Genomic DNA, 27,302 nt, shown 5'->3' on the forward strand with positions numbered 1-27,302 from the left:
CAGTTTTAAGAATAATTACTAATAAATGAAAAAGAGAGGGTGATTATATGTTCTTTTGAAGTATTCATAAAGGTTTTACCTTCCTAGAAAGTCATCTTTGTCTGGGTCTTCATCAAAGAGCTCAATCTCTAACTCCTGTCCAGGATGTTCATAAACTAAAGCCTGGAAAATGAAGGATTAGTAATTATATTGCATTTTTACTTATTTAGGTATCAAGGGAATACAATGAGGATTATAAATACTAGCATGTATTTTTCTTCTGTGACAAATAGTTTGTGGGTGGGTTGGTATGTTTAGTGGAAGATAATTTTTAAAACAAAGTTATCTTTTTTAAAAAATTTCAAACCGCATATACTTTTTGATGATGGGAATACCACTTTAAAATACTATGCAGTATATTAACAATCCATTGTATTTATTTTTTACTTATCTAAGATTACATTTCAGTGGTTTAAATTCAGTCACTTCAAAACATGACTCTAGGGTATTGACCATAAGCCTATGACAAGGATTGGCATAGTTTCACAAAGTAGAATACAACACTGTCTTAAATTTGTTCTGTTTAGAATACTGAAAAGCTATTGTCCTTAGAATAACTTGAAATTACCCATTTTACCATCACTTGGAGATAAAGAAATTTGGCAATGATGAATGGGAAAATAGGACATAGGTGGAATCATTACTTTCACTACATTTCTGCAAAGTTTGCTAAAATATTCAAAATTTTGAAAGAAGTCTTTTGCAAAACTATATCAAGTCTTTATAAGATTTCTAACTTCTGATTTGGCAAGTCAACTTTACAAATTTGTCTGAGAAAAATATGATCAAGTGAAGAAAAATGCATTCATATTACATCTAGCCACACTATTTATAATACTGAATACGCTTAGTATCAGCAATCAGAAGATCAGGAGACACATTGTATTCGCCAAGTCTATGCTGGCTATAGTACTATCTACAGTGATCTGGCCAAATTATTGAGGAGTAATGAAGTCAGTTTGAGGACTAAGGTACACCTGATTTAGGGCCTAGTCTTTTCAGTCACTTGCTATGCATCTGAGAGCTGACAATGAATAAAGATGACAGAAGAACTGATGCCTTTTAAATGTGGTGCTGGAGACGAGTGTTGAAGATCCCATGCTTTTGTGGTGGTTGTTATGTGCTGTAAAGTGCATTGCCAAGAAAACCAGGTATGTCTTAGAGAAGGTGTGGCTAGACTGCTCCTTGGAGGCAAAGATGATGAACATATGTCTCACACACTTTGGACATGTTGCTAGGAGAGGTTATTCCTTGGAGAAGGCCATCATGTGTGAAAAAGCAGAGATGTGGTGAAGTAGAGAAAGAACCTCAATTAGGTGAGTGTGACCTGGTCACTGAGGCAATGAACTTGAGTGTAGCAGAGACTGTGAGGATGGCACAGGATAGGACAGTGTTCACATCAATTGTTCAGAGGGTTGCTATGAGTCATACTCAACAACAGTACCTAACAAAAAAAGCTGTTTAGAGCTCTCTGGCATCTATTAAATGGTACAGATATTACAGATGTGTTGTTGTTGAGTTCTACAGAGTCTAAATTCACTCACAGCTGACCCTCCAGCAAGTTTTCAGAGACAGTAAATTGCACATGGGGGAATACTCATCATTCTCTTGTAGAGCAGCTGGTGGATCTATTTTTGGACTGGCAGTGCAATTCCTTACCACTAAAACAGGAGAACTCCATACAGATGATGTAGATACATATTTATTGACATCTGCTTGGATCCACAATTAACACCCATGATATCAACAGTCAGGGAATAAGGAGACACACTGCACTGGGAAAATGTGCACTTAGAGACCTCACCAAGTTATTAAAGAGTAATGATGTCAGTTTGAAGATTAAGGTGTGCCTAATTTAGGTCATGGTCTTTCTGAGCACTTGCTATGCATCTGAGAGCTAGACAGTCAACATGGATGACAGAAGAATTGAAGTCCTTGAGCTGTGCTGTTGGAGGAGAGCACTGAACAATCCAGGGACTGACAAGAGAACAAACAGGTATGTCTTGGAGAGGGTGCAGCCATAGTACTCTTTAGAGGTAAAGATAATGAGGTTTTGCCTCACATATTTTGGGCATGTAGCTAGGAGGGGCCATTCCCTGGAAAAGGACATGATGTTTACAAGGGTGATTGTCAGCAAAGGAGAGAAAGACCCTCTACCAGGTGGACTGACAGAGTGACTGCCCAATGGACTCCAGTGTGTCTGGAAGTGTGAAGATGGCACAGGTTAGGAAGAGGTTCAGATTCGTTGTTCATAGAGTCACTATGAGCCGTACTTAGCTTGACGGCACCCAACAACAACAGCTATATTAAATGAAACTCTCCACAAGAGTACATAACTGATCTCAACTTACAGTGTGTGTGCATTAATAACCACATATACATCTTGTAATTTGAAAAAAAATTATATTTTGAAAAATATTCTGCTAATTATGTATTATAACACTACTATATAATTAAGTTTAAAATTTTTATGTATGGTATTTTATGTTCCCCAAATATAGAAGGCACAATACTTTAAAAAATACATTCATATTTTAGAGCTGCTCTATGTTTATAGAAAAACTGTGCAGAAAGTAGAGTCTTTATGTACCCTCTGTCCATCGCGTACACTGTATCAATAATTGTATTCTTGAAGTACACTTGAAAAACTATTATCAACAGACTATTATTATGTAAAGGCTTTAGAGTTGACTATGCTGTAATACCATGTGTCCATTATTTGGTATACAACAGAAGTCTTACTGGCTTATAAATGTCCTGTATTTTACCTAATCACTCATCCCTCTTCCATGAAATCATTGAACATTCTTCTGTCTCCACAGTTCTGCCATTTCCAAAATGTCACACAGAGCCATGACTTACTGAACTTTTCCATATTCTGTTATTTTACTTGCAATAAGCACTGAAGGTCACTCCTTGGCTTTTCATGGCTTTACCTCATGTCTTGTGGCTGTAAAATAATTCTTCATTGTAAAATGTTCCACAGCTCATATTTTCCTACTCAACAACAGCTTGGTTGCCTTCCATTTTTGTCAATTACAAATAACGGTAAAGACACTGTTTTTGTGTGGATGAAAGTCTTCAATTCACCTGGGTAAGTGTCCAGGAATATTACTGAGGGAGCATATGGTAAGACATGCTTAGCTTTGTAAAACATTATCAGACTCTCTTTCAAAGTGGCTGTTCCACTTTGCATTCCCACCAGCAATGTATGCAAGTTCTTACTGCTCCACATCCCTACTAGCATTTGGTGTTATCAGCATTATTTTTAATTTTGGCCATATTAATAGGAATTAATAGTGGTGCCTCATCATTGTTTTTTTAAAAAAAAATTTTAATTTATATTGGTTTGCTTACAAAGTTCATATTGTGTTTCACAGAATCATTCTGATTCACTACTATATGAAATTAATCAACAGTGAACACCATGCTCCTGTCTTTCCCATTTTCTTTACCCACCCCTCCTGTTATCCATCAAATTGTGCCACCCTATGACATCCACCTGCCTGTCCTCACCATTCTATTCCTGCTCACCCTCTTTGGATCCTCAACAATGTTTTACTAGTTATCTTTCTAGTTCTAAAATAATGGTCTCATACAGTATTTGTCCTTATGGGACTGAGTTAGTTCACTCAGCATAATGCTTTCCAGTCCCTCCCCAGTTAGGTAATAATTTTTAAAATGACTGCTCCTGAGAGGAGCATAGTACTCCATTAATGTACCACTATTTCTCAATCCATTCACCTGTGGTTGGACATTTGGGCTGTTTCCATGTTCTTGCTATGGTGAGTAATGATGCTACGAACATTGGTGTACAAATCTCCATTTTCATCTCTGTCCTAATTTTCCTGGGGTATATTCCAAGCAGTGGAATAGCCGAGTCATATGGAATTTCTACGTTCAGCTTTTTGAGGAAAGGCCAAACTGTCTTTCAGAGTGCTTGTATCATTTTACAATCCCACCAACAGTGTATGAGAGTTCCTATCTCTCCAACATTTATTGCTTGCTGTTCTGTAAATTTTCACCACTGCTATCGGAGTGAGATAGTATTTCACTGTGATTTTGATTTGCATCTCTCTTATTGCCAGTGATCTGGAGCATTTTTTAAAATTTTTTTTTTTCATTGGCCATTAGAATGTCTTTCTCTGTGAAAATTCTTTCCATGTCCTTTGACCATTTTGTAATTGGTTTACCAGTCTTTTTCTTGTGGAGGCACAGGAGTATTCTATAAAATTTTGTTATGACACTCTTGTTTCTGATGGTATTGCCAAATACTTGTTCCCAGTCAGTGGTATTCTTTTCATCTTGTTGGAAAAAGTTTTTGAGGGACACAGGGATTAAATCTTTAGAAAGTCCAGGCAAGCTCTGGTGGCCTAGTGGCAGGAAACTGCACTGCAATCCTAGAGGTGCATGGTTCAAATCCACCAGATGCTCTGCTGAAGAAGGATGAACAATCGCCTCCTGTACCAGTCAGATCCAATTTGACGGTACACACATTAATTAATTAATTAAATAAAATTTTTAAAAAATCTTTAGAAGGTCCCATTCATCAATTTTATCCTTTCCTGGCTGCGTACTTCTGGCTGTATTTGTCAGCCTTTTTATACCATGGGCTAGGCCTTGTAAGCTTGATCCCAATTAGTCTCTTAAGATCTTTATGGTTTTGGGCTTTACCCCTAAGTTCCTGATGCATCTTGAGTTGATGTTTATGTGTGATGAGAGGTGTGAATTCTGCTTCGGCTTTCTGCAGGTAGCAGTCACGTTTTGCCAGCATTATTTGTTGAAGATGTTGTTGTTTCCCAATTTGATAGGTTTTGTTTCCTTATCGAGTATCAGCTGGCCATGTTGTTGTTGTTAAGTGTCACTGAGTTATAGGCGATTCATAGCAAACCTATGAACGGAAGACCTGAATGCTTGTGTAACTTCCATTCTTTCTCCAGATTCACAGGGTTTCCAGAGGCAACCTATTTTGGAAGTGGGTGCCACTCCTGCTTCCAAGCTTGTTTTAATCAGAGGCTCCACCAAACACTGTCCACTATGGGTAACCATTATCACATCTGACACATCAGTGTCACAGAGTTCAGATTCACAGCAACCACAAGTTACCTCTGTACGGCCAGTGGACACACCAGGGCTGTATGACCTATAAGAATGCTTCACGAAAAACAATTAAAAACAGGCCTGAGGGGCATGGACTAAAGTCACCCACCGTTGGCTTGGTAGCACCACTTTCTGTCCAGCTGGCCACAGATAGATGAATTAATTTCTGGGTTCTCTATGTGCCTGTCATTGTACCAGTGCCATGCTGCTTTGGTTACTACAGCTGTGTAGCAGGTTTTGATGTTTTGGTTATTACAGCTGTGTAGAAGGAGTGCTATGTCTCCCACTTCATTCTTGTTTTTCAGAAGTGTTTGCTTATTCAAGGTTTTTGCTCTCCAAATAAACTTGACATTTGCCTTTTCTCTCTTTGACAAAGGAACTTGGTACCTATATTGGGATTGTGTTAAAATATGTTAACTGCTTCCAGGAGGACTGTTATTTTTACAATATTGAGTCTTCTATCCACGAACAGGAAACATTTTCCATTTATGTAGAGGGATGTCACGCCTGGGAGGGTGGAGGAACAGTGCAGGAGAGAAAGACCCTGAATTAGATGGACTGATTCAGTGACTGGGTAATGGTGGTAGGTGTGGTATAGATTGTAAGATGGGCACAGGATAGAGCAGGGTTTAAGGCTGTTGTACATAGGGTCACTATGAGTCACAGGTGACTCGACGGCACATAACAACAATATAGGTTTTTTTATTGTTTCTTGCAGAAATGTTTTCTTTGTAAACGTCTTTTGTGTCTCTAGGTATATTTATTTCTACGTATTGCAATTTGTGGTTGGGTACTGCTTTTTTCTGAGTTCTCTCTGTTACTGTAGAGGAATACCACTGATTTTTGGATATTCATCTTGTTATCCTACCTCTTTACCTAACTGATCTACTAGCTCTAACAGTTTTTTCATTGAGTCCTTGGAGTTTTCTGTGTGCAATATCATATCATCTGCATATATTGACAGTTTGAGCACCTCTTTGTTGATCTGTATGTCTTTCGTTTCCTTCTCTTGTCATATTGCCTTAGCAAGTACTTCCAATACATATTGAATAGGAGTGGTGACAGTCACCATTGTTTTAATTTGCGATTCCCAACTAATGTATGATATCTAACATCTTTTTCTATGATAGTATCTTCTTTGATGAGGTGTTTGTTCAGCTCTCTGACTCCTTTTTTTATTGCCTAATTTGTTTTCTTTTTGTTGAATTTTTAGTTCTTTGTATGCCTTAGAAAGAAATTATTGGTTGTATTTTCCAAGAATTTTCTTTTTTTAACAAGTATTTGCTTTCAGTTTGTGGCTTTTCACTTTTTCTCCCAAATAACTGCATCTTTCATAAAGCAGTTTTCCCCTTATAAAGACTGTTCTCTAGCTTGTATGCCAAAAACTCACTGTGAAATCAAATCTGTTCCATTTTCTTCTGTCCTATCATCTAGAATTTCTATAGCTTTGTGTTTAACATGTGTATATCTGTGATCCATTTTGAGTTATGCTTTGAAAAAATTTGTATAAAGGAATGAGTGTGTGAGCGCGCACGCATAGTTGTTCTACCATGATCTGTCAAAAAACCCAAACCTATTCAAATTTTGTAAATAAAACTAGAATTAAAAATAAATAAATAAATAAAGTAAATGTAAAAAACCCACCAACTTTTGGCATGTTGTTAAAAAAAAAATAATCCTTTCAACATTAAATTGTGCTTGCTCCTTTGCGAAGGAACAGTTGACTACATTCACATGGGTCTAGTTTTGGGCAAAATTTTTAGAAAGACAGAAAATGAAAGCTAAGATATTTTAAGTTACTGCCTAAATTAATCAAGTTGATATGTGACAGAACTAGAATTATAATTGACTGAGTGTCTACCCATACAACCAGGTTACATTATTACTTATTAAAACATTTTACCTCATAAACTTCATTCCACTTTGGACTAAGATTTTCTTTGATAACTTTGCTTTGGAAGATTTGGTTGCCAACTCGAATGATGCCATAAGGGTCTGACTTTCCTTTGACAAGTCCTTTAAGATAAGTATCTTTTCCCTGAAGATCCTGAGCTTCAATAAAATGTATCCTTAGAACACCCTGAAAAGAATAAGAAAAAAAAACTCAGGCTATACATTTGTTTATTCAATGACTATTAAATGATGGCTGTATGTCTTAACAGTATTCTAAGAAATAAGGATGCAAGCGTGAACAAAATAAAAGCTCTGTTCTCTTGCAATATATACTGTAGTCAAGGAGAGAGACAGTTTTAAAAAAAGAAAGGTAATAGATAAGAAGCACTAAGGGAAAACGACAAGCAAAGAAGACAGTGCCAGAATGAAATGGTTTGAGTCAGAACAGAGAAGGCTTCTCTGTGTACAGAAACCTGAGGAGAGTGAAGGAGAGAGCTACAGAGCCATCTAGGGAAAGTGTGTTCTTGGCAGAGGGAAAACTAAGTGTGTAGTTCTAGAGCAAGACAGTACTTAGCTTAAGGAAGACTGAGGTTTGGGCCCAACGGGAGAAGACATATTAGCAAGTCAATAGTAGACTGGAGTACATAAAGCCTTATGGTCACCAAAAAATCCTGTATTATAATATTGCAGTAAATTATAGCACTAGAGAATGTATCAGATTGATGAATAAGTGCTTAACATGCAAGTGTTACATCATTCAATTTTTAGAGCAATAGATGAAGAAACGGAAGTTTTTGAGGCTGACAGCCATATTTTTCTTACTTGTGGCTGGTAGGTGTGAAGTACTGAGCTTCTGGTCAGAGGTCACATGCTTAACCACTACATCAACAGTGCTTCTTTTTTTTTAAATGAGAAGGTACTTTACCTGACTGGCACAGTGCTTGGCTTAGCTGAATGGTGTGACATGTGAGCCCACTAGCCACTCCAAACCCTCCCACAAAGACTTTCTCCTTTGGGAACCCAATGGGGAGCTGCTATGAGTTGGAAGTGACTCAACAGCAGTACATTTGTTTTTGGGCTTTATTCATGAGTAAGGATGTTAACTTTTCACCTGCTACCTAAAAAGTCAGGGATTCAAACCCATCATCTGCTCCTGGTAGAGAAAGCAAAGGCTGTCTCCTCTAACTCAAGTCGACAGCCCTGCAACAACACTGCTGGAGGGTCCCCACCTGGAGGAACTCACTTGGCAGCCATGGGTTTTCTTATTACTAGTAACTCAGTACCAGAAGACATGTACTTCTGCAGATTAAGAATGCTTTTAAAGGAAACATTCTTATGTTTTCATCTCTCTAAAGTTTAAATAATTTGGCAATATACATTTCAATTCTCAAGAAAACAAAAAAATCATCAAATTCCTTGCCACTAAGTTGATTCTGACTCATACTAACCCCATGTGTTATAAGGTACAACTATGTCATAGCTTTCTTGATGGTAAACTTTATGAAAGCAGTGTAACTGTCATTTTTGCTGAGGGACCTATGGGAGGTTTCAAACTTGGCAGCTTCGTGTTAGCAGGCAACAGTGAACTGCTGGAGCCACTCAGGAAACTTATTTAAGTTTCTGGCTAATAAATCCAATAGCACTTAAGAAGTCGTGATTTAGGTGACATAGGCCATTACACTGTTAAACAGAAGGGGTCACAGTTTGAATGCAACTGCTCCATGGGATGACCAAAGATGAGCAGTCTCCTTCTGCAGACAGTTAACAGTCACAGAAATCTGATGGATAATCACTGTAAGTCAAAAGAGACTCAACAGCAGTGAGCTTGTCATCTCAATGACCCATAACAGCAAGTGCTCATTAAGATCCAGATCACTGAGAGGTAAAGTGACAAAGAAATGTGGTTTTCTACACGTAAAGGAGTTCCTGTAGCTTCAGAGATGAGAAACTGTAAGTAAAAACAAAAGACGTTCCTTTCTAATATGCAGTGTCACAATCTGCTAAATGCCAGCAATATAATGAATCTGGACATCAAACTGAGATGTTGTACTTAAAATAGAAGACTATTTACAAATGTCTGTTGATTTGTTCACTACTATTGAGATCTAATTTAACTTTAATGAGGAAAAAATAACAAGGCATTTGGGAAATGATGCCTACTTACACTCCAGGAAACAAAACATACCACTATATATACTGAAATAGAAGCAATTTAACACGTGTATTAGTAAAAATAAATTGCCTTGTCATCATCAATTGTGCTACTTACTGCAGAGAGTATCATAATAAACTCACTGTAGAAGAGCCAAAACTGCCTCACAGCTGATCCCTCCCATTGGGTTTCTGCTCATCTTTCTCTGGAGAAGCTGGCTTCTGGGTTAGCAGCTCAACCCCCTGTGATTTAGGCCTCCAAACTACCATGACAGGACTGCCTATCTGACTTCTATAAGTAGCTCACTTCTATTGTCAGCTATGGTAAATGAATACACGGTGTGTTATGATGAGAATGTTTTTGTTCTTGTTGTGTGCCATCAAGTCAGAATCGACTCACAACTCAGGTGGCAGTGGGTTTTCAGAGGCAGTAAATCACAAGGGTGAACATTGCCTATCTTTCCCCCAGGAACAGCTAGTGGATTCGAACCACATGCCTTTGTGACTACAGCACAGCTGCTGACGACTTGGCCACCTACATAGACTGCACAAAAACAGACTAAGAAGATAGAGGAGTTGTTAAAATTTCCCTTTAAATTTAGAGGAGAAGAGGAGACTGTAAGAGATAATCCATTCCAATCATCTCAATGATCTGTTGTTTGTTGTTGCTGTTGTTATGTGCCATTCAGACTCCTGCAACCCATAGCGACCCTATGTACAGCAGCTCTGAACCCTGTCCTGTCCTTAATCCTTAATCAGTCTCACTGATTCCGACACACCAACCCCCAACTGCCCCAGTCCTCCTTTGTGCTTCCAAATTTGTGTGCTCAGGCTCAGTTGCCATATCTATTAGTGTACTCTAACTGTGCTCTCTGCTGGACACAGGGTTTTCTAAGGCTCGTTAATATTTCAGAAGAGGATCACCAATCCTTCTTCCTAGTCTCTCTTAATTTGGATGCTTAGTTTTAGAACAACAATTAACAGACAACGACCTAGTAAAAGGCAATTAACGCTATTAATGAGGAAATTTTCATTTAACCTTAAAAAAACACTTTAAGGTATTATTAGTAACTACAGCAAGTTATTAATTACCTAACTCCATGTAATATGCATCATCAATATGTTACAGATAAAGAAACTAAAGCTCAAATATTGATGCATAATATTTTATAGATGAAGAAACTGATGCTCAAATAACATGTCCAAAGAGTACAGCTGTCATATAAATGTATATAGTTTCCCCCAACTTGTGCTTTCTAAGATGCTAATAAAGTTGTTGATGCTGATCACAGTTGTCATCAACTACCTGCAGTAACATTTACTAAATTAAATTCTCACTAAAACCTCTGAGGTACAGTGACAAGTTTTAGGGTCAAAGGCACTTAACTGTATATTTTAAGGAGTAGAATGAACTGCTATTACCGCACTCAGAGACACTATAGCAAGTTAGAGGACAAGTACTGTAACATCCAAACAAGTGAAAAGGTCTCCACCATCTGTTTTTCATTATCAAAGGATCCTAAAACAGGCTTACCTTTGGTACAGGAAACCGCAACTGAGCTATTTGAATTTCACTGACAAGAGGAACGGTGATTCGATTGGGAAGCACCAAATAGTTCGATATTATATCCAAAATGATAGTATCTGATAAACCACTGTTAAATTGGGAAGTAAAAAAGAACAAACCAACTATCAGACATATCAATACTTGCGAACAACTTTAGCAATAAACTTACCATCAACATCAATATTCCATTTATAGTATTAGTTCTCTAATTTCTTCAATGTTAAATTTAAAACTAGTATTTCAGTATGTTAGCTGCTACACTTCTAGGGAGACTAAGATGTAAAATTTATTCTTAGAATCCATGGTAATATTTTCCTGTATTTAACAATTTCTGAATAATATACTGTAGTTTTCTAAAGCCAGTCAATAGATGTAATATTACATATCTAAGATATATTTTATGAAATTTCTTTTTTAACACAAAATATTCCAAACATATGTAAGAGTACAGTGACTCATAGAAAAGTACAATAATATATAATTTTCTCTATTCAAGCATTTTACTAGGAATACAGTATACTTTAATAATTTTAATAAATATCTAAAGTATTAGAGAGCTCTGGTGGCCTAGTGGTAAGAATCTGCATTACAATACCAAGGGCATGTAGTTCAAATATATCAGCTGCTCCATGGATGAAGAATGGGCAATCTCCTCCTGGAGATTCACAGAGTCAACTATGAATTGGTTCCAAGTGATGGAACACACCTACAACATGGTAACACAGTGAGTTATGTTAGGCTTTTAACCAAAAGGTTGGCAGTTTGAATCCGCCCGCAAGATGGACAGTCTTCTCATAAAGATTTGTAACATAATGGAGGGTTACCATGAGTCAGACTCAATCAGACAGTGGTGGATTTGGCTTGATGGTATATATCCCTATGTGGTGACATCGATAACAGGAGTAGAGAAACAAATGCACTTTTTTTGATGTACAGTTATTGTTGTTATATGCCGTCAAGTTGCCTGCAACTCATAGTGACCCTATGTATAACTGCTCTAAAGCTTGCCCTGTCCTGAGTCAGTCCCACTGACTCCGATAAACCTACCCCCATAGTCCCAGTTACTGTATCGATCCATCTCATTCAAGGTCTTCCTCTCCTGTGTTGTCCCTCCATCTTATATGTACAGTACTTTTGTACAAATGTATATAAGCTAAAGCATGAAATGTACTTTAATGTTTGTCTAATCTTTTTTAAAAATTACATGAAAATCTCAAGAATTTACTGTCTTGCTAAAACAAGCCGAAGCTTAGACCTGGGTCACTAACCCCTTTCTCTTCTTATCTGTTCCCAGTCCAGCTTTTGATAGCCGAAATTGTTTTAGATCTGCAGTGTGGCTCAACACATTCAAGTCTTAATACAATCAATCTTCTTTGAAGTTTTCATCTTTTTCCAGAAAACTGGTTTGGTCTGCCCACCACAGCCACTCTGCTTCCTGTCCTAATGCCGCTTTCCCTGGGCACACAGAGAGTCTGCCTTTCTTGTGTTGTGTCACTTCTTGGTCTTGGTGTTTGCACACTTATTGTAGAGAGTCAGGCGAGTTTGGGGAGCACTCATCATGTTTGTAGGAGACCTATCTGCACAAACAGACGTTTGTCTATTCTATACAGCAAATGTGAGGACTAAGTAACGTATATGTGAAAGTACTTCTGAAAGGAAAAATAAATGTAAATTTTATGGTTTTCTTGCTAATACTTTTTAGATGCTAAAAGTATGAACATAGATATATCAAGAAAAAGGTGTTGTGGCATACAATAGTCAGAATCGACCCACAGCTGACCCTCTAGTGGGTTTTCAGAGACAGTTAATCCCAAGGGAGGAGAATGCCCATCCTTCTTCAGAGAAGCTGGTGGCCTTGAATCACATGCCTTTCAGACTGCAGAGCAGCTCCTTGCAACTGATACCAAGCAACAGGCATTAGCACTGAACAACGATATATAACTGAATATGGCTGAGTATCCCAAGGAACTCAAGAGAGTTGCTGCTTGTAGTTGCTGCTGCTGCATCAATTCCAACTCCTGGTGATGTCATGCATGCACAGAACTGCTCGGAAAAATTTGCAAGGCTGTGCCTTTCCTGAAACAGTTTGCCAGTTCTGCCCTCTGGTGCCCTCAGAACTGGGTATGAACACCTCTGAGCTAGTATTTGAGTGTTCAACTGTTTGCTTTCCACATATAAGGACAAACAGACATAAGGAATGTTACCTTAAGGACCTACTACTTTAATACAGGAAAAGGACTTAAACATAATAACCACTGCTCTATTCATGTTAACAATTCCAAAGATACCAAGAGGTTCTAAGTTTGGACATACTGGATACTTGTGCATTAAGGAAGGAAATAAGGTATTCCTTCAAAGTTTTAGCACCAAATATGCCAATTTCATTTATACTGAAACTTCTGTTGAAGTAGAAACTCCTTAGTGATTATGTAACTAGTTCCTTAGCTGCTGTGATACTAAGGGAACTACCTTAATAGTGCACAGGATCCTTAACTACCTTAATAGTGAGAGGGTAATCATGACCTTATAACTATAGAATAGCAGCATCATTTTCAAAAGGTTCCATCAAAAGAATTGTTACCATGACAAGCCTTCATATGAGCCTTTAACTAATGTCCAGCCTTCTGAGTTATACTCCTTTACTCAATTTGCCAACTTTCCCTAGCTTTTGTTATCTTATTACATAAAAATTACATTTTTCTTATTTTGTTTTCTCCTCTTTGTCATTTGATATTCTTCCTCATCAAACATTCAGGTGACATCTGTCACTTTTCTCCATATTATGTTCCATATTAGCATTATAATACTTTCTCACTCTTTCAACATTCAGTTTAGGGCTCCTTATCTAAAAGCAGGAATATAGCAATTAAATAACAACATATTTTTTTATTTTCCTGTCTAACAAGTAACATAACTTCTGGTGGAGAAACACCCCATGCTCAGACTTCATGGTCATAATAGGGCTTTTTCAAGTAAGTTATCATTTCTCTGCTTCATCTGAAGCAGGCAAAATACTCAGAGCTGATCAACAACACTGTAGGAATCTGATCAAGAAAAAATATCTGATGAACAAACAAAAGTCAATATTGAACTTTTGCTAGGCCTACTTTGGAGGCTCATGTATGAACTAGTTGGATTCTGGAAGGTGATTTCTCTTGTTTTGGTTGAGGGTCAGGTGTGGACTGTTTGGGTTTTTTGTGGTTTGTTTTTTTTTATTGTGTTCACAATTGTGTGGGAGCTGATTGGATGTAGCTTAACAATGAGCTATGGGGTGGAAGCCTCTTGTTTAAGTCAATCAGGACCTGGTGGGCAGCCCTTTGTATATAAAAGCCAGTTTGGCCCTCAGACCCGGTGTTTCTTGTGTCTGGGATGAACATTCTTCTAAGTAGTATAGCACTGGTTTATCTATTTGCTCTACTGAGATAACTTGGGGTTGCTGTGATGCTGAACCACTGATGTGTCAAATGCCATAATGGTTACTATGGTGGACAGTATTTGGTGGAGCTCCGAGATTAAGACAGGCTTGGAAGCAGGATTGGCGTCTACTTCCTAAACAACAATGCCTCTGGAAACAATGACCATTAGAGAAACAGTGATAGTTAAAGAACAGGGTTCAGATCTTTTGTTCATTGGGTCGCTATGAGACATCCTCAACTCAATGACACTTAAAAAGAAGTTCTTTTCCCACCTCCACTGCCAAACGTGCAGACTAAAACCTAGAAACTGGTACTATAGAGCAAGAGCCTTCTGGAAACAAAGCCATGCAAGAAAACCAGGCAGCAAGGAAACAGAGCATACCTAGTGAGTTGCGCTGCTAACCCAAACCTGCACATCTCAGGCAGTTCAAATCCACCAGTTGCTCTGCAGGACAAGGATGGGCAGTCTCCTCCTGTTAACATTGATGGTCTCAGAAACCTGAGGCTCAGTCCCCAGGAATCAAAACTGACTCTACAGCAGCTGAGTTTGTGAGTTTATAGTTTCATCCGAACATCAATACCTAGCTCTGCCTGAAGTTCTCCCAATAACTCTTAAGAGCTCATCCCAGCCAGGAAATGAACCACCTGAATGCAACTCCACAAGAGCTAGGTTTCTAGTTGTTTCCGTCACAGCTGTACCCAAAATATTAGGAACAGTGACTAGCCCATAGTAGGTACTCAATACAATACTATTTGTTGGATATACGTATAAACTGCTTTAAAAAACATCTTTAATTCATCCATTTACTACAGCCTGATTTGGGTTCGTTGTTTTAATAAATGAACACACTAATAAATACAAATGGTCCTTTACTTCTAAAGACTTTTTTTAAAAGATGACAGTCTTTTCCTGTATCCGGTAAATTGTTGTTGTTGTTAAGTGCCATCGAGTCGCAGGCGACTCCTAGTGACCTTGTGAAGGACAGTTCTCAACGCATGTGTGTCTTTCATCCTCTCTCCAGGTTCAGAGGGTTTGCGGAGGCAAGCTATTATGGAAGCGGATGCCACTCCTCCTTCCAAGCCATCCAGTATATTACAGGATCTAAAAAAGGGACTTTCATTATATGTTGTTGTTATTGACATAGTTATGCCCAGATTTATTAAATTTCTACTTTTTCTCTAAGAATGAAGGCAAAAGAATATAACTTCTAATAGTCACTTCAGAGACATAAAATAATACTGTAATAAAGAAAAAGAGTCTGCAATCAAGGTTTTTGCAATTTAATTTTTAAGCTACTTTGAAGGGAAAATACCGATAGGGAAAATATCTACTAGAAATACACACAATTTTAACCAGTAGATAGTATATCTTAACCTTCAAATATAACAGCAAAGCTTTTTTAGAAGGTTGCAGTTTCAGAGCTTCCTGACTACTAATAAAATTGGTTTGTCACAAATAATGACCATCCGACACCTAAGACGAGGTGATTTGTGACATAATGAGAGTGACTTCATTTCTCTCCGGGTAGGGGGTGTGCCTTTGATGCTCTCAAATACTTTATGACAGTTTCCTCATGTTTCAAATACTAAACTGCTACAGAATAGTGATGGAACTTCCAGTGAGAAATATGGCTAGAGGAGTTCTACAAGTTCGCTAGGTCCCACACTGACACCTACTGCTTTCAAAGAGGCATGGGTAAAGGTTACCCAAGGCAGAAAGTGAAGAGTGGAGCAACAGCTTGGAGAGAACCTAGAATGGGTTAGTTTTAAAACACATACACATTATTAAAGCTCTCAATTAGTTTTGGGGGAAAATTATTAAAACTCAATTTTAAAATTAATTTATACATTAAAAGGACACAATGTTTCTAAGCAATAAAGACTAGAAGGAAGTTTCATGAATGAAAAGTAAAAGCAAGAAAAAGAACGGTTTAAAGCACTCCTAAAACCTCATTTTACCTCATTTAGTCAGATCCAAGTGGCTGTATACAAGGTTATGAGAATAAAGATGAATTGCACACTCATTATTAATTTCTCATATCAGAGTACTTACAAAGGTTTTCATTCTACCCAATAATTACAGGTCTGAACCATTGTCATGATTATTGTGACAATGAAAACACGTACCACACTTCAGTGAGAGAAATATTATAGGACATTACATAATACTTACTTCAATCCAGGGATATCTAGAAGATTTGTTAGTCCTGTCCAGTTAATTTCCAAAAGCTGTTTCAAAACAAAAAAGGTAAAATATTATGAGTGTACAGTGTGAAGACAATGTATATGAATGGAACACAATCTATACAAATTTTGTATGCAAACCAATATATATATATATGTATCTCCTTAAAAAAAAAAAGAGTATCCAGACAAGCCATTTACTATATGCAATTACCAAATCATATATATAAAATTTTGTTTCTTAATAAAATGAGGTAATGTATAATATTTGTCTATTATAATTTGTCCCATTTTGTAATATATTAAGAACACAGAACATTACAATTTTTCTACTAATAATTTATTTGCCTCTTCTTGGAGAGCATGTAGAATATCTGCAGTTTGTGATTTTGATGTGAATTATTTCTATGACCATTTTTTTATATACATGAACTTATATACACGTGCAATTATTTCTACAGACTATACTATAGAAAGTATATAATATAAAAGTAGACTTCTTAAATATTATAATTTTTTATGTTTATGGACACTACCAAGTTGCCTTCCATAAGTATTAAAAAAATTTACAATCACCAATAATATAAGAAAATGTTCTTATTCTATAGCCTCACCAAAAATGAGTTCAAGTGACAATGAAAACCAGTACTTTATCATTATTTTAATTTGTATTTGCTGATTACTAGTTGTATGTGTTCCATTTAATTTGCTGACCATCTGTATTCTTTGGTCATGGTATTTACCACAAAAAATTCCTATATTATCTGGTTAATATTTATTATTATTGTTCGTTTTAATGAAACTTTACAGAGACTTTGGATTTCCATTCATTCATTGTTGCACTTTTCTCCCTGCGCACCCTTCCCTCCAGTTCATTCTTCCCTTCGAAAAGTAAAAGAAAAATTCTTTCATTTTTATACAATCCGTCCCCCCAAGTCCACTCCACTATGTAGCCTTCGTTCTGGACACACGTCCTAACAATAATACCTAATCATATATACCTTTTAAACAGCTCTATCTCTCATCTGTTTCAATGCAGTACACATAATTTATCCCATCTTTCTCAGTGCCGCCCCCCCATGTCTGTCCCGTTTTGCAACAGTTGCACTATGCAGTATTTGTCCTTTTGTGACTGAGATAGTTTACTCAGCATAATGTCCTCCAGGGTGATACATTTTGTATAAATATTGCATGAGTTTCTTCTTTTTCAATGCAGCATAGTATTCCATTATGTGAATATACCACAGCTTCTCTATCCACTCGTTTGTTGATGGGCACTTAGGTTGTTTCCAACTCTTTGCTATTGTGAACAAAGCTGTGATAAACATGGATGTGCTATCTGGTTAATATTATGTTAAACAATGGTATCTGGTAACAACTATTGATTAAAAATGCTATTTTTTAATACTGGATTTTAAAACAGATATTGGATATTGCACATAATGGAATATTTGTGTTACATATTGTGGAAAAGATGTGAAACAGAAATTAATAATAAACCTGTTCAAATCACTTGGGAACGGATGGGATGGAAAGAAATGTTATAAACTATATTGTTTTGACTAGACCAAAACTACAGGGAAAAATAACAATTTTTTAAAATAATTCTAGAACTGAAATGGGATTTTTTTAGCACAAGAGAAATGACATATAAATATGAAAATCAAGAAAAAACGAAACTATAGAACCCCTTAAAGACTTTTGGGACATCTCGGTTAATTGGCATAATGTTATTTACAAATGTTACTTTCCATCTCCTAGTTAGTGAGTAGCAAACAGGGTCATAAAAGCTTGCACACACAGTCATACAAGATAAAAGTATTGGTTTCTACATGTCTAGAGAAAAAGGAAAAAGGCAGAAACTCAATAATTAGAGAAAGAGCTGGTCTACAGGACGAAACATCTCATGACCATGGTCTCCTTAACTCTGAGATCAGAAGGACTATCACTACTGAATGCTCTCATTAGGATCGTAGTAGATGGATGCTGATAAAACTAGTGGAAAATGTGGAACAGAACTTAAAATTCCTCACAGATCCAAACATACTAACCTATTGAGATTAGAAGTATCTCTGAGACTATTGCCCTCACATACTTTTTAAACCTGCAAACTGTACTAAATACTTTGAAGTCACCTTTAAGCCAAATAGCAGGCTAGTTAAAAAGGAAAAGAATGTCAGTAGAAGAATTCTTGTAAAAGGTGGAAAAATGTTGAAGAGAATTCTACACTTTCTTTAGCGATAGAGGCTTGACGGACCTTTGAGAATACTGCCCTGAGATATTCTTTCAACTTTAGACCAAAAATATCCCCTGAAGTCCTAAAGCCAAACACAGTTTAGTCCAACTGGGAAAAAGTCAAAGTTGCAATGGCAGTCTGACAACTTAGATAGGTAGGAACCTTAGGCAGCACCAAAAATTATGTTAATAGAGGAGGAACAATTCAGAAAAGGAGGGTAAGAATGGATATACAACTCACAGGATGTAACCAATGTCAAATAATTGTACATACAGTTGAACAGGTATATGCTTGGTAGATCTTCAAAAACAAAGTAAAAAAAAATTTAAAAACAAGTACTACATTATACTCTTTTGAACATTTATCTGTGTATATAACAATATGTATATATGCTCACTTTGGTAGCACTTACACTAAAATTGCAATGATAGAAGATTATTAGCATGGGTCCTGCACAAGGATGAAAATTTACCTATGTTAGACTAAATGGTCAACAATTACCCTAAAGCAGGCATGTGAAGGCTGAGGGACAGTGAGACAAATTCAACTGGACTTCAACAACCAGAAAGTAAAAAAAATTATGAGAATGCCGACACAATGCAGAAACAGTCATTGAGTAACACGGGTAGAAAGTTTTGCGTGTTTGTTGTGTATATTTTCACCAAAAACTACAAGAAAAGATTTTTAAAAACCATAGAATTAACTGGATGTAAATATCAGTATGAATTAATAAAGTTTTGCTTGGCATTTTGCAAGGAGAGTATTTGGAAGTGGTTAAAAGTGCCTGACTGCAGAAAGGTTCAATTCTATCACGTGTTTCTTGGATGAAAGTTGTGGAAGCTGGCTTCCGTCAAGACAGAGAGCCTTGGAAACTCTTCAGTACAGTTCTACTGTATTTCACAGGGCTGCAATGAGTGAGAATCCGCTTGCCAGGAACAGGTGTTTTGTGTGTTGGTCTACTGAATAGGCCTAGAAGCAATGACAACCCAGGGACATCCTGCTCATGATGCTGTCTACATTTTCCTTGAAAGGAACCAAGGATTTCAAAGAAATGGCTGATTCTAAGACTGGGCAGAAACTGACAGATGAGCTAGTAACACAGCTGGTAAGAAGACAAGGAAACACAGACTAATGAGAGTACTTACCAAAAAGACACCGAAATAAACTGGAAGAAACTACAGCTAGCTGGCTGAAGACAAGTGACAACCATGGTAGTAAAGAACTGAATCATACCAAAAATTTTAAAACCCATGAGGTAAAAAAATCGTCACTGGTCATTTTGGAGGTTGCTAATCCAACAATAAAATTAAAAATAAAAGAATAAATATTTATAAGTTTTTATTTAGCCAAAACATTGCTGAAGAAATGACATAATGTATATTATCGAGACACTACAATTATTTGCAAATGTTATTTTGTAACAGAATTTTATGAAGACTTGAAAACACAGACAACTGATAACCTTATCTATATAGTTTGTTTCATTTGTTTCAAATGAGGCTCAAGAAGTTGCATTTCTGACAAAAGTCAATACAGATTTTGAAACCACTTGTCCAAGGATCACTTTTTAGATCCACAGCCTTAAACTAACAATGAATGTAGGCAATAATTATTACTAGATGCTGAAAGTCAAGATCACTTCCTATGCTGCTGAGAGCTGAACAATGAATAAGGATGACAGAATTGATGCCTTTGAACTGTGGTGTTGGAAAACAGTGCTGAATATATCTCATGAACTGCCAAAAGAACAGACAGACATGTCTTGAAGACAGTGTAACTACAGTGCTCTTGGGAGGCAAAAATGGTAAAGCTTTGTCTCACATACCTTGGGCATGATGCTAGGAGAGACTATTCCTTGGAGAAGAACATCAGGATTGGAAAGGTAGAGAGAGCGTTGGCAAAAGAGAGGAAACCAGGTGGACTGATAAAGTTATAGCAGGAATGAGTTTTAAGTGTGTCAGAGATGATGAGAATGGCACAGGATAGGACAGAATTCAAATCTGTTATTCATAGGGTTGCAATAAATTGTACTCAATGACACCTAACAAAAAAAGCAACTGGAGAAAGAATAACGGAAACTTTATAGTGGAAGATCACACTGATACCAACTACTGATGAATTTTAGCTTCACTCTAAGCAATACTGTTCAATATTGTAATGGAAGACAATAGAAAATACACATCAATGCTAACACATTTTTTTCACAAAAAATGGAACGTGGATCTAATCAAACTTTTCTATGTAGCTACTAGTCTATAGGAAGGGTGCTCTGGTGGCCTAGTGGGTAAGGAGTTGCTCTGCTAACCCAGAGGCAGGGGTCTCAATCAACCTGCTGCTTTATGTGAGAAAGATGGGCATTTTCCTATGTGATGTAAAAGAGCCTCTGAAAACTCAGCACACAACAAGAAGGAGGTTTTGAAATATTTACTGAAGAGGATCAAAGACTACAGCCTTCAGTATGAATTCTATTTCAATAGAAAAAAAAATCTTCACAACTGGATCAAAAGAAGCATCACGATAAACGGACAAAAGTTTGAAGTCATCAAGTATTTCATTTCCCTTTTTTTCCCATTTTTTTTATTTGTTCTTTTTTTTTATATAGTTTTCTATTTTTTTTTTTTTTACAGAGGTTTTGGATTTCCATTCATTCATTGCATTTCCTTTTTCTTTACAGTCATTATCCATGAAAGCAGCAGACAAGAATCCAACAACATACTGCATGAGGCAAATCTCCTGCAAAGGATTCCTTTAGCATATTGCTGCAAATGACGGGAAAAAAATGTGTTCCTAAGCACGGTCATCAATTTAAAAGTGTGCAGCAACGTGTTAAAGTGTTAGAAGTCAACGACGTCACTTTAAAGACCAACATGTACATGACTCAATCTATGGTCATTTCATAATTTCAATCACCTTTTATGATATGAAGGAAAAAGCTAGACATTTAATAAAGAAACTAAAGAACTAAAGTCTTTCAAGTATAGTTTTGGCAAAAAAATCTCAAACATACGACCTGCCTGCCAGGAAAATCAAACACAGTTACTTTCAAAGCCCCCTTAAAAGTGATGGCAGACATCAAAGAAAAGCTTGCAAGAACTCTATTAGTCCTAATCCACAACATAAACAGTCTTCCAAGTATCCTGAAAAATCTACAACCAGGAGAAGATAAAACAGATGAATGGGACCTTCTAAGAATCAAATCCCTATGCACATCCAAAAACTTCTCCAACAGGGTAAAAAGGGAAGCCACAGACTGGGAAAAAGTACTTGGGAATGACATGTCAGTTAAGGGACTTATATCTAGAATTTATAAAATACTTGAGCACCACAACAAGATAAAGATAAATAATCTAATTGAAAAATGGGCACAGGATATGAACAGACACTTCACCAAAGACATTCAGATGGCCAACAAGCACATAAAGAAATGTTCAAAATTACTAGCTCTAAGAGAGATGCAAATCAAAACAACTATGAGATATCATCTCACCCCAGTCAGAAAAGCAAAATTTAACAGAACAGCAAGTAACAAATGCTGGCGAGGTTGTGGAGAAACCGGAACCCTTATTCACTGTTGGTGGGAGTGTAAAATGGTGCAAACACTGTGGAAGGCAGTATGGTGCTTTCTCAAAAAGTTGCAAATAGAGATACCATTTGACCCAGAAATTCCACTACTGGGAATATACCCCAAAGAGACCATAACTGACATCCAAGCAGATATATATATGCACATCCATGTTTATCACGGCTTTGTTCACAACAGCAAGGAGTTGGAAAGAACCTAAGTGCCCACCAACAAACAAATGGATAGAGAAGCTGTGGTATATTCACACAATGGAATACTACGTTGCATTAAAAAAACAAGGAACTCATGCAATATTATTCAAAATGGGTGACCCTGGAGGACACTATGCTGAGTGAAATATCTCAGTCACAAAAGGACAAATACTGCTTGGTGCCACTGCTGTAAAATGGGACTGAAATGAGGGATGGGGTAAGACTGAGGAAAAACTGGATAAATTTAGTATACTGCATTGAAACAGATGAGGGAGAGAATAATTTGAAAGCAATATATGATGGGGTATTGTAGTTTTCACGGGGGTCCACATTTGGGATTGTATGGTGGAGTGTACTTGGGGTGGTGGGAGGTGTGTGGCGGAACTGTATACCAAGGAAAGAATTTTTCTTTTGCTTTTGAGGGAGAGGAGTGAACTGGGGGTGGGGAAGAAGGCTGGGCGGGGAGAAAAGTGTAATGAGTGAGTGGAAATCCAAAGTCTCTGTAAATGTTCATTAAAATTATTAAAATTTTTTTAAAAAAGTGATGATGGCAAGGCCAGTTCCTGAAGGACAGCATACTCGGTAAAGTAGAGCACTAGTGAACAAAAAAGGAAACTCCTTGTTATGACAGATTATACAGTGGGTGAAATATAGACTCAAATACAGCAATAATTGTGAGGCTGGGGGAAGAAGTGGATAGGATTTCATTTTGGTATACATAGTCTCACAATGAATTTGAATGAATCGGACAGCACCTAGTGGAACCAGTCTCCCATGGGAACTCCACAGAAGAAAAAGAGTCTCCTACCACCAGGGCGCTGCACTCCCAAAGGCACATGGTTCAAATCCACCAGCTGCTCTGCAGGACCAGGATGGGCAATCTCCTCTGGTGTGTTTTACTGCCTTTGAAAAACTGCTGGAGGATTAAGGTATGGGCCAACAACAACTACAAAATTTACAACCTCAGAAACTCAACGAATGGTCAGTTATGAGTCGGTTCCAACTTAGTAGCAATGAATTTCTTTAGTTTAGCACCTATATACAGATACCTTCATTTGAAAACAAGGCAGAAATAACTGTAAAACAGTATAAAACTATTGGCCATGATAGCTAGATATTGATTTTCATGACTAGAAGGAACAAATTAAATGTTCTTAGGAAAGAAAACCAGTTTACAGAAAGGAAAACAAATTAAAGTGTGTAGGAGGATTACAAGAATAGTACAACTAAGTGAAAAGTTGGACACTGAAAATCATCTGGCTAAACGTATATATTCCAAATCACAGAGATTAATGTAGAAGCACTGAAATATAAGGGTTCACCTTCCTTTCACATTATTAAGAAAATATCTTCAAAAGTTAAAAATACAAACAAGGGCCCCTTAACAAAGTATAATACTCCAATCTTCAGAAAACATCCATGTATCAGGAAACTCTAAAATCCAGGAGCATTGATGTAACAGGATGTTATCATTAAGTTCTGAAGAGTCTTCTTTTGATCATAATCTACTTCAGGAAATGAGAACATATCAGAGATAAAGCATAGAATTTTGCTTAATACTCAAGGTACAACCTGAGGTTTATGCAAAGTATTCCACCTTAAGAAGAAGATATCACAAAAGTAGTAATGTTTCCCTGCAGGTTTAACAGAGACGGAAGTCTCATGAACTTTCATGCAAAACAAGAGGACAGGAGGAAAGAAGGAAAGGGATACACTACTAAGAAGAGAAGGCGGGAGGGAGAAGGCAAGATCTAACTAAAATGAGATCATATCTCTATGAATATCATCATTGAGAATAATAAAATGAATGGCATTCAAAATGCTCTTTAGTAATCCTTCCTAAATATAATTTCATTCTCAGAGTCTTTTTCTCATGTTGTACATGATAGTCTTGTTCCCATATAAATCCTGAATACAGTCTGCTTGACCTCCATGTAGATTTAACAGTATGAAGATAGAATTGTTTTATATGAAGATAGAATTGTTTAAGATTTGGGAAAATAGAATTAAACAGTCCTTGCAGTGGTGGTGTTTAAATAAAAGTTATCTTTCAAGGATAATATAATGAATATTTTTTATTTTTTTTATAATGAAGAATATTTTAAATGTATGTTTTGATGAAATTTTAATTACAATTCCAAATAGTTGAACAGGTACTTTGGGACTTGATAAAAGTTGAAGGAACTCTCGTGGTGCTGTTAAGCTGCTAAACAAACTGCTAGTGGTTCAACCCTACCTGCCACTGGACAGAAGAGGAAGCAGTCTACCCATGTGAAGATTTACAACCTCTAGGACATTTAGAACCGTCCCACAGAATTGCTATCACTCACAATTGGCTCAGTGGAGGTGGATTTTGGTTTTCGTAAAAGTTTTTTTATAATGTCTTGAAATTGACAGTTGTTGAATCAGAACAGATTCATTATCTGACCCTCCAGCAGGTTTTCAGGAAGCTGTAAAACAAGGAAGGGCTATCTCATTTTTCTCTGGCCGACCTATGGACAGATTCAAAGCACCAGAGAGGAGTCACTTTTTGGCGAGAGACAACTCCCCAGGAGCTAGGCCACCAGAGCTCCCTTATATCCCTTGGATGAAAAATGGACTAACTTCAGAAAAGTCAGTGTAAGGTTATTTCTGTGTGCACGTGTGTTTTTTATGTATATGAAAATTCTTAGGTGAAACAGAGACTGATTTCAGATATGAAAGGCTCAACTGCTCAGCAAACTGTATTATGAATAAAAATGTAAAACTAAACAGACCAATTCAACTAGTCACAAGTTATCAAAATAGTAAAGTGGCCCAAGATGCTCATGAATTGCATATATGAGGTGAATGAAGGAAAACAACCACGGACTCTTAATCTAGCACTAGTACTGTTTCCTGCAATGTCATGTACTCCACACAGTATTTCATGTAGTGATTGAAAAGCCATTCCTAATAACATTGTTTATATTCTCATTATTTGATCAGAATTATAAAATTGAATTGCCAACTCTCTCTGTCTTGCCACCAGCAAAGAAGAAGGAGGCATGCAGTGGGTACTCTAGAGGACAAGACATTCTTGTGCCAGCTAGACTTAGAGCAGCAGCCACCATGGCTGAAGCAGAGAGAGAATCAAAATGAGATGGGACTGCTACCTACCCTCCCACAGACAGATCAGAGCTAAGAAGAAAACACAAATCTTAAGCAGATGAGGTAAAACCAACCTTCTATAAAAACTGACAGGGTGAAAAGAAAACCTACTGACTGGAAATAAATATTTGGCAACATGATCTCAGACAAGGGTCTCATAACAAAAATTTATAGAATACTCCTGGGCCTCTACAAGAAAAAGACTGATAACCCAATTACAAAAAGGGGAGAAGACATATACAGAATTTTCACAGAGAAGGACATTCAGATGGTCAACAGACACATGATTTCCCCAACCACTGATAATAAAAGAGATGCAAATCAGAACCACAATGAAATATCATCTCACCCCAGTAGGAGTGGCAAAGTTTAGCAGGGCAGCAAGTAATAAATGCTGAAGAGGATGTGAAGAGATGGGAACTCATACACTGTTGGTGGGATTGTAAAATGGTGCAACCACTCTGGAAGACAGTTTTGTGTTTCTTCAAAAAGTTGAACACAGAAACTCCATATGACCCAGCTATTTCACTGCTAGGAATATACTCCAAGGAAATTAGAACTGAGACACAAATGGAGAATTATTCACCAATGTTCACAGCAGCATTATTCACCATTGCGAGAACATGGAAACAAGTTCTAAATGTCCAACTACAATTGAATGTATTGAGAAATTGTGGTACATTCAGACAGTGGAATACTATGCAGCACTCAGGAGCAATAACTTCAAAAACACTACATAACTTGGGAGAGACTGGAGACCATTATACTGAGTGAACTAACTCAGTCTTTTAAGGACAAATATGGAGTAAGACCATTATTGTAAAAATACAAGGATATCTAGTTAAACATTAGGGGGGAGGGGGAAGCAGAGGGGTGAGGATGGGTAGGGGTGAAACCATAGGTTGCACAGTGTGTGTGTTGGGGAGGAAATGGGAAGGATCCAGGTGAAAAGACAGGGTAATGATGGGCAAGGTCCAATGGTAATTAATTTTGTAAAAGATAATGCATGAGAATGATCATATGAAACATAATGTGAATCAAAAATAGTATAAAATGCAATGTTTATTTCAGGAGTTACCACCTGATCAAGAATCAATTGTTCAGAAATGAGGAAGAATTCCAGGCTGCACAGATGGCACTGGAAAAAAAATTAAGGCTCCAGAAATTGAGGGAATACTAATCTAGGTATTTTAACAGACATATGACACCGTGGGCAAGCCTGCTCCTCAATATCAAAAAATCCAGAAGAAAATTTGCAGCATAACTAATTGGACAAGATTCATATTTTGTGCCCATTGCAAAGAAAGATGATCCTACAGAGTGTGGGAATTATAAAATAAAATCTTGACGAAGAACTGAAAAAAAAAAAATCCAAAAAACAACCAACCAAAGACCCACCAACTGCAGTAGTATATAGACAGGCAACTGCCAAAAACTCTAGTTAGATTTAGAAGTCGTCATGGAATGAGGGCTAGCATTGCTGATGTCAGATGGGTAGTGGATGAAAGCAGAGAACACCTAAAAGAGACGTGTTTCTCGATTATTGACTTTGCAAAGACATCCAACTGTGTGTATCATAATAAACTGTGGAAGCACTGAGAAGAATGGGAATTTTAGAACACTTAATTGTGCTCATGTAGAATCTGTACAAGGACCGGTAGCCAGAGTTTGAAAAGAACAGGGGACATGGTTTAAAATCAGGAATGTTTGTTGCTGTTGTTGTTGTTATGTGCCGTCGAGGTGCTTGCGACTCATAGTGACCCTATGTACAACAGCCCTAAACTCTGCTCTGTCCTGTGCCAATCGCACTGTC

General features: G+C 37.1%; 1 protein-coding gene across 1 annotated transcript in view; it reads right to left on the bottom strand.

The window, feature by feature from the left end:
• Window positions 1-27,302, bottom strand: part of LOC102865910 (extended synaptotagmin-2-like) — a 183,440-nt gene that overhangs the window by 56,651 nt on the left and 99,487 nt on the right. Inside the window, exons 7-10 of the mRNA XM_006887662.1 lie at window positions 16,340-16,395; window positions 10,718-10,838; window positions 7,043-7,219; window positions 80-162 (exon numbers count right to left, since the gene is read on the bottom strand). Of these exons, the coding sequence (XP_006887724.1) occupies window positions 80-162; window positions 7,043-7,219; window positions 10,718-10,838; window positions 16,340-16,395 (437 nt within the window). The remainder of the gene's footprint in view (window positions 1-79; window positions 163-7,042; window positions 7,220-10,717; window positions 10,839-16,339; window positions 16,396-27,302) is intronic.

Source organism: Elephantulus edwardii, unplaced genomic scaffold, assembly GCF_000299155.1.
Source record: "Elephantulus edwardii isolate Elephantulus edwardi_28Jun2011 unplaced genomic scaffold, EleEdw1.0 scaffold00060, whole genome shotgun sequence".
In the NCBI taxonomy this organism is placed as follows: Eukaryota; Metazoa; Chordata; class Mammalia; order Macroscelidea; family Macroscelididae; genus Elephantulus; species Elephantulus edwardii.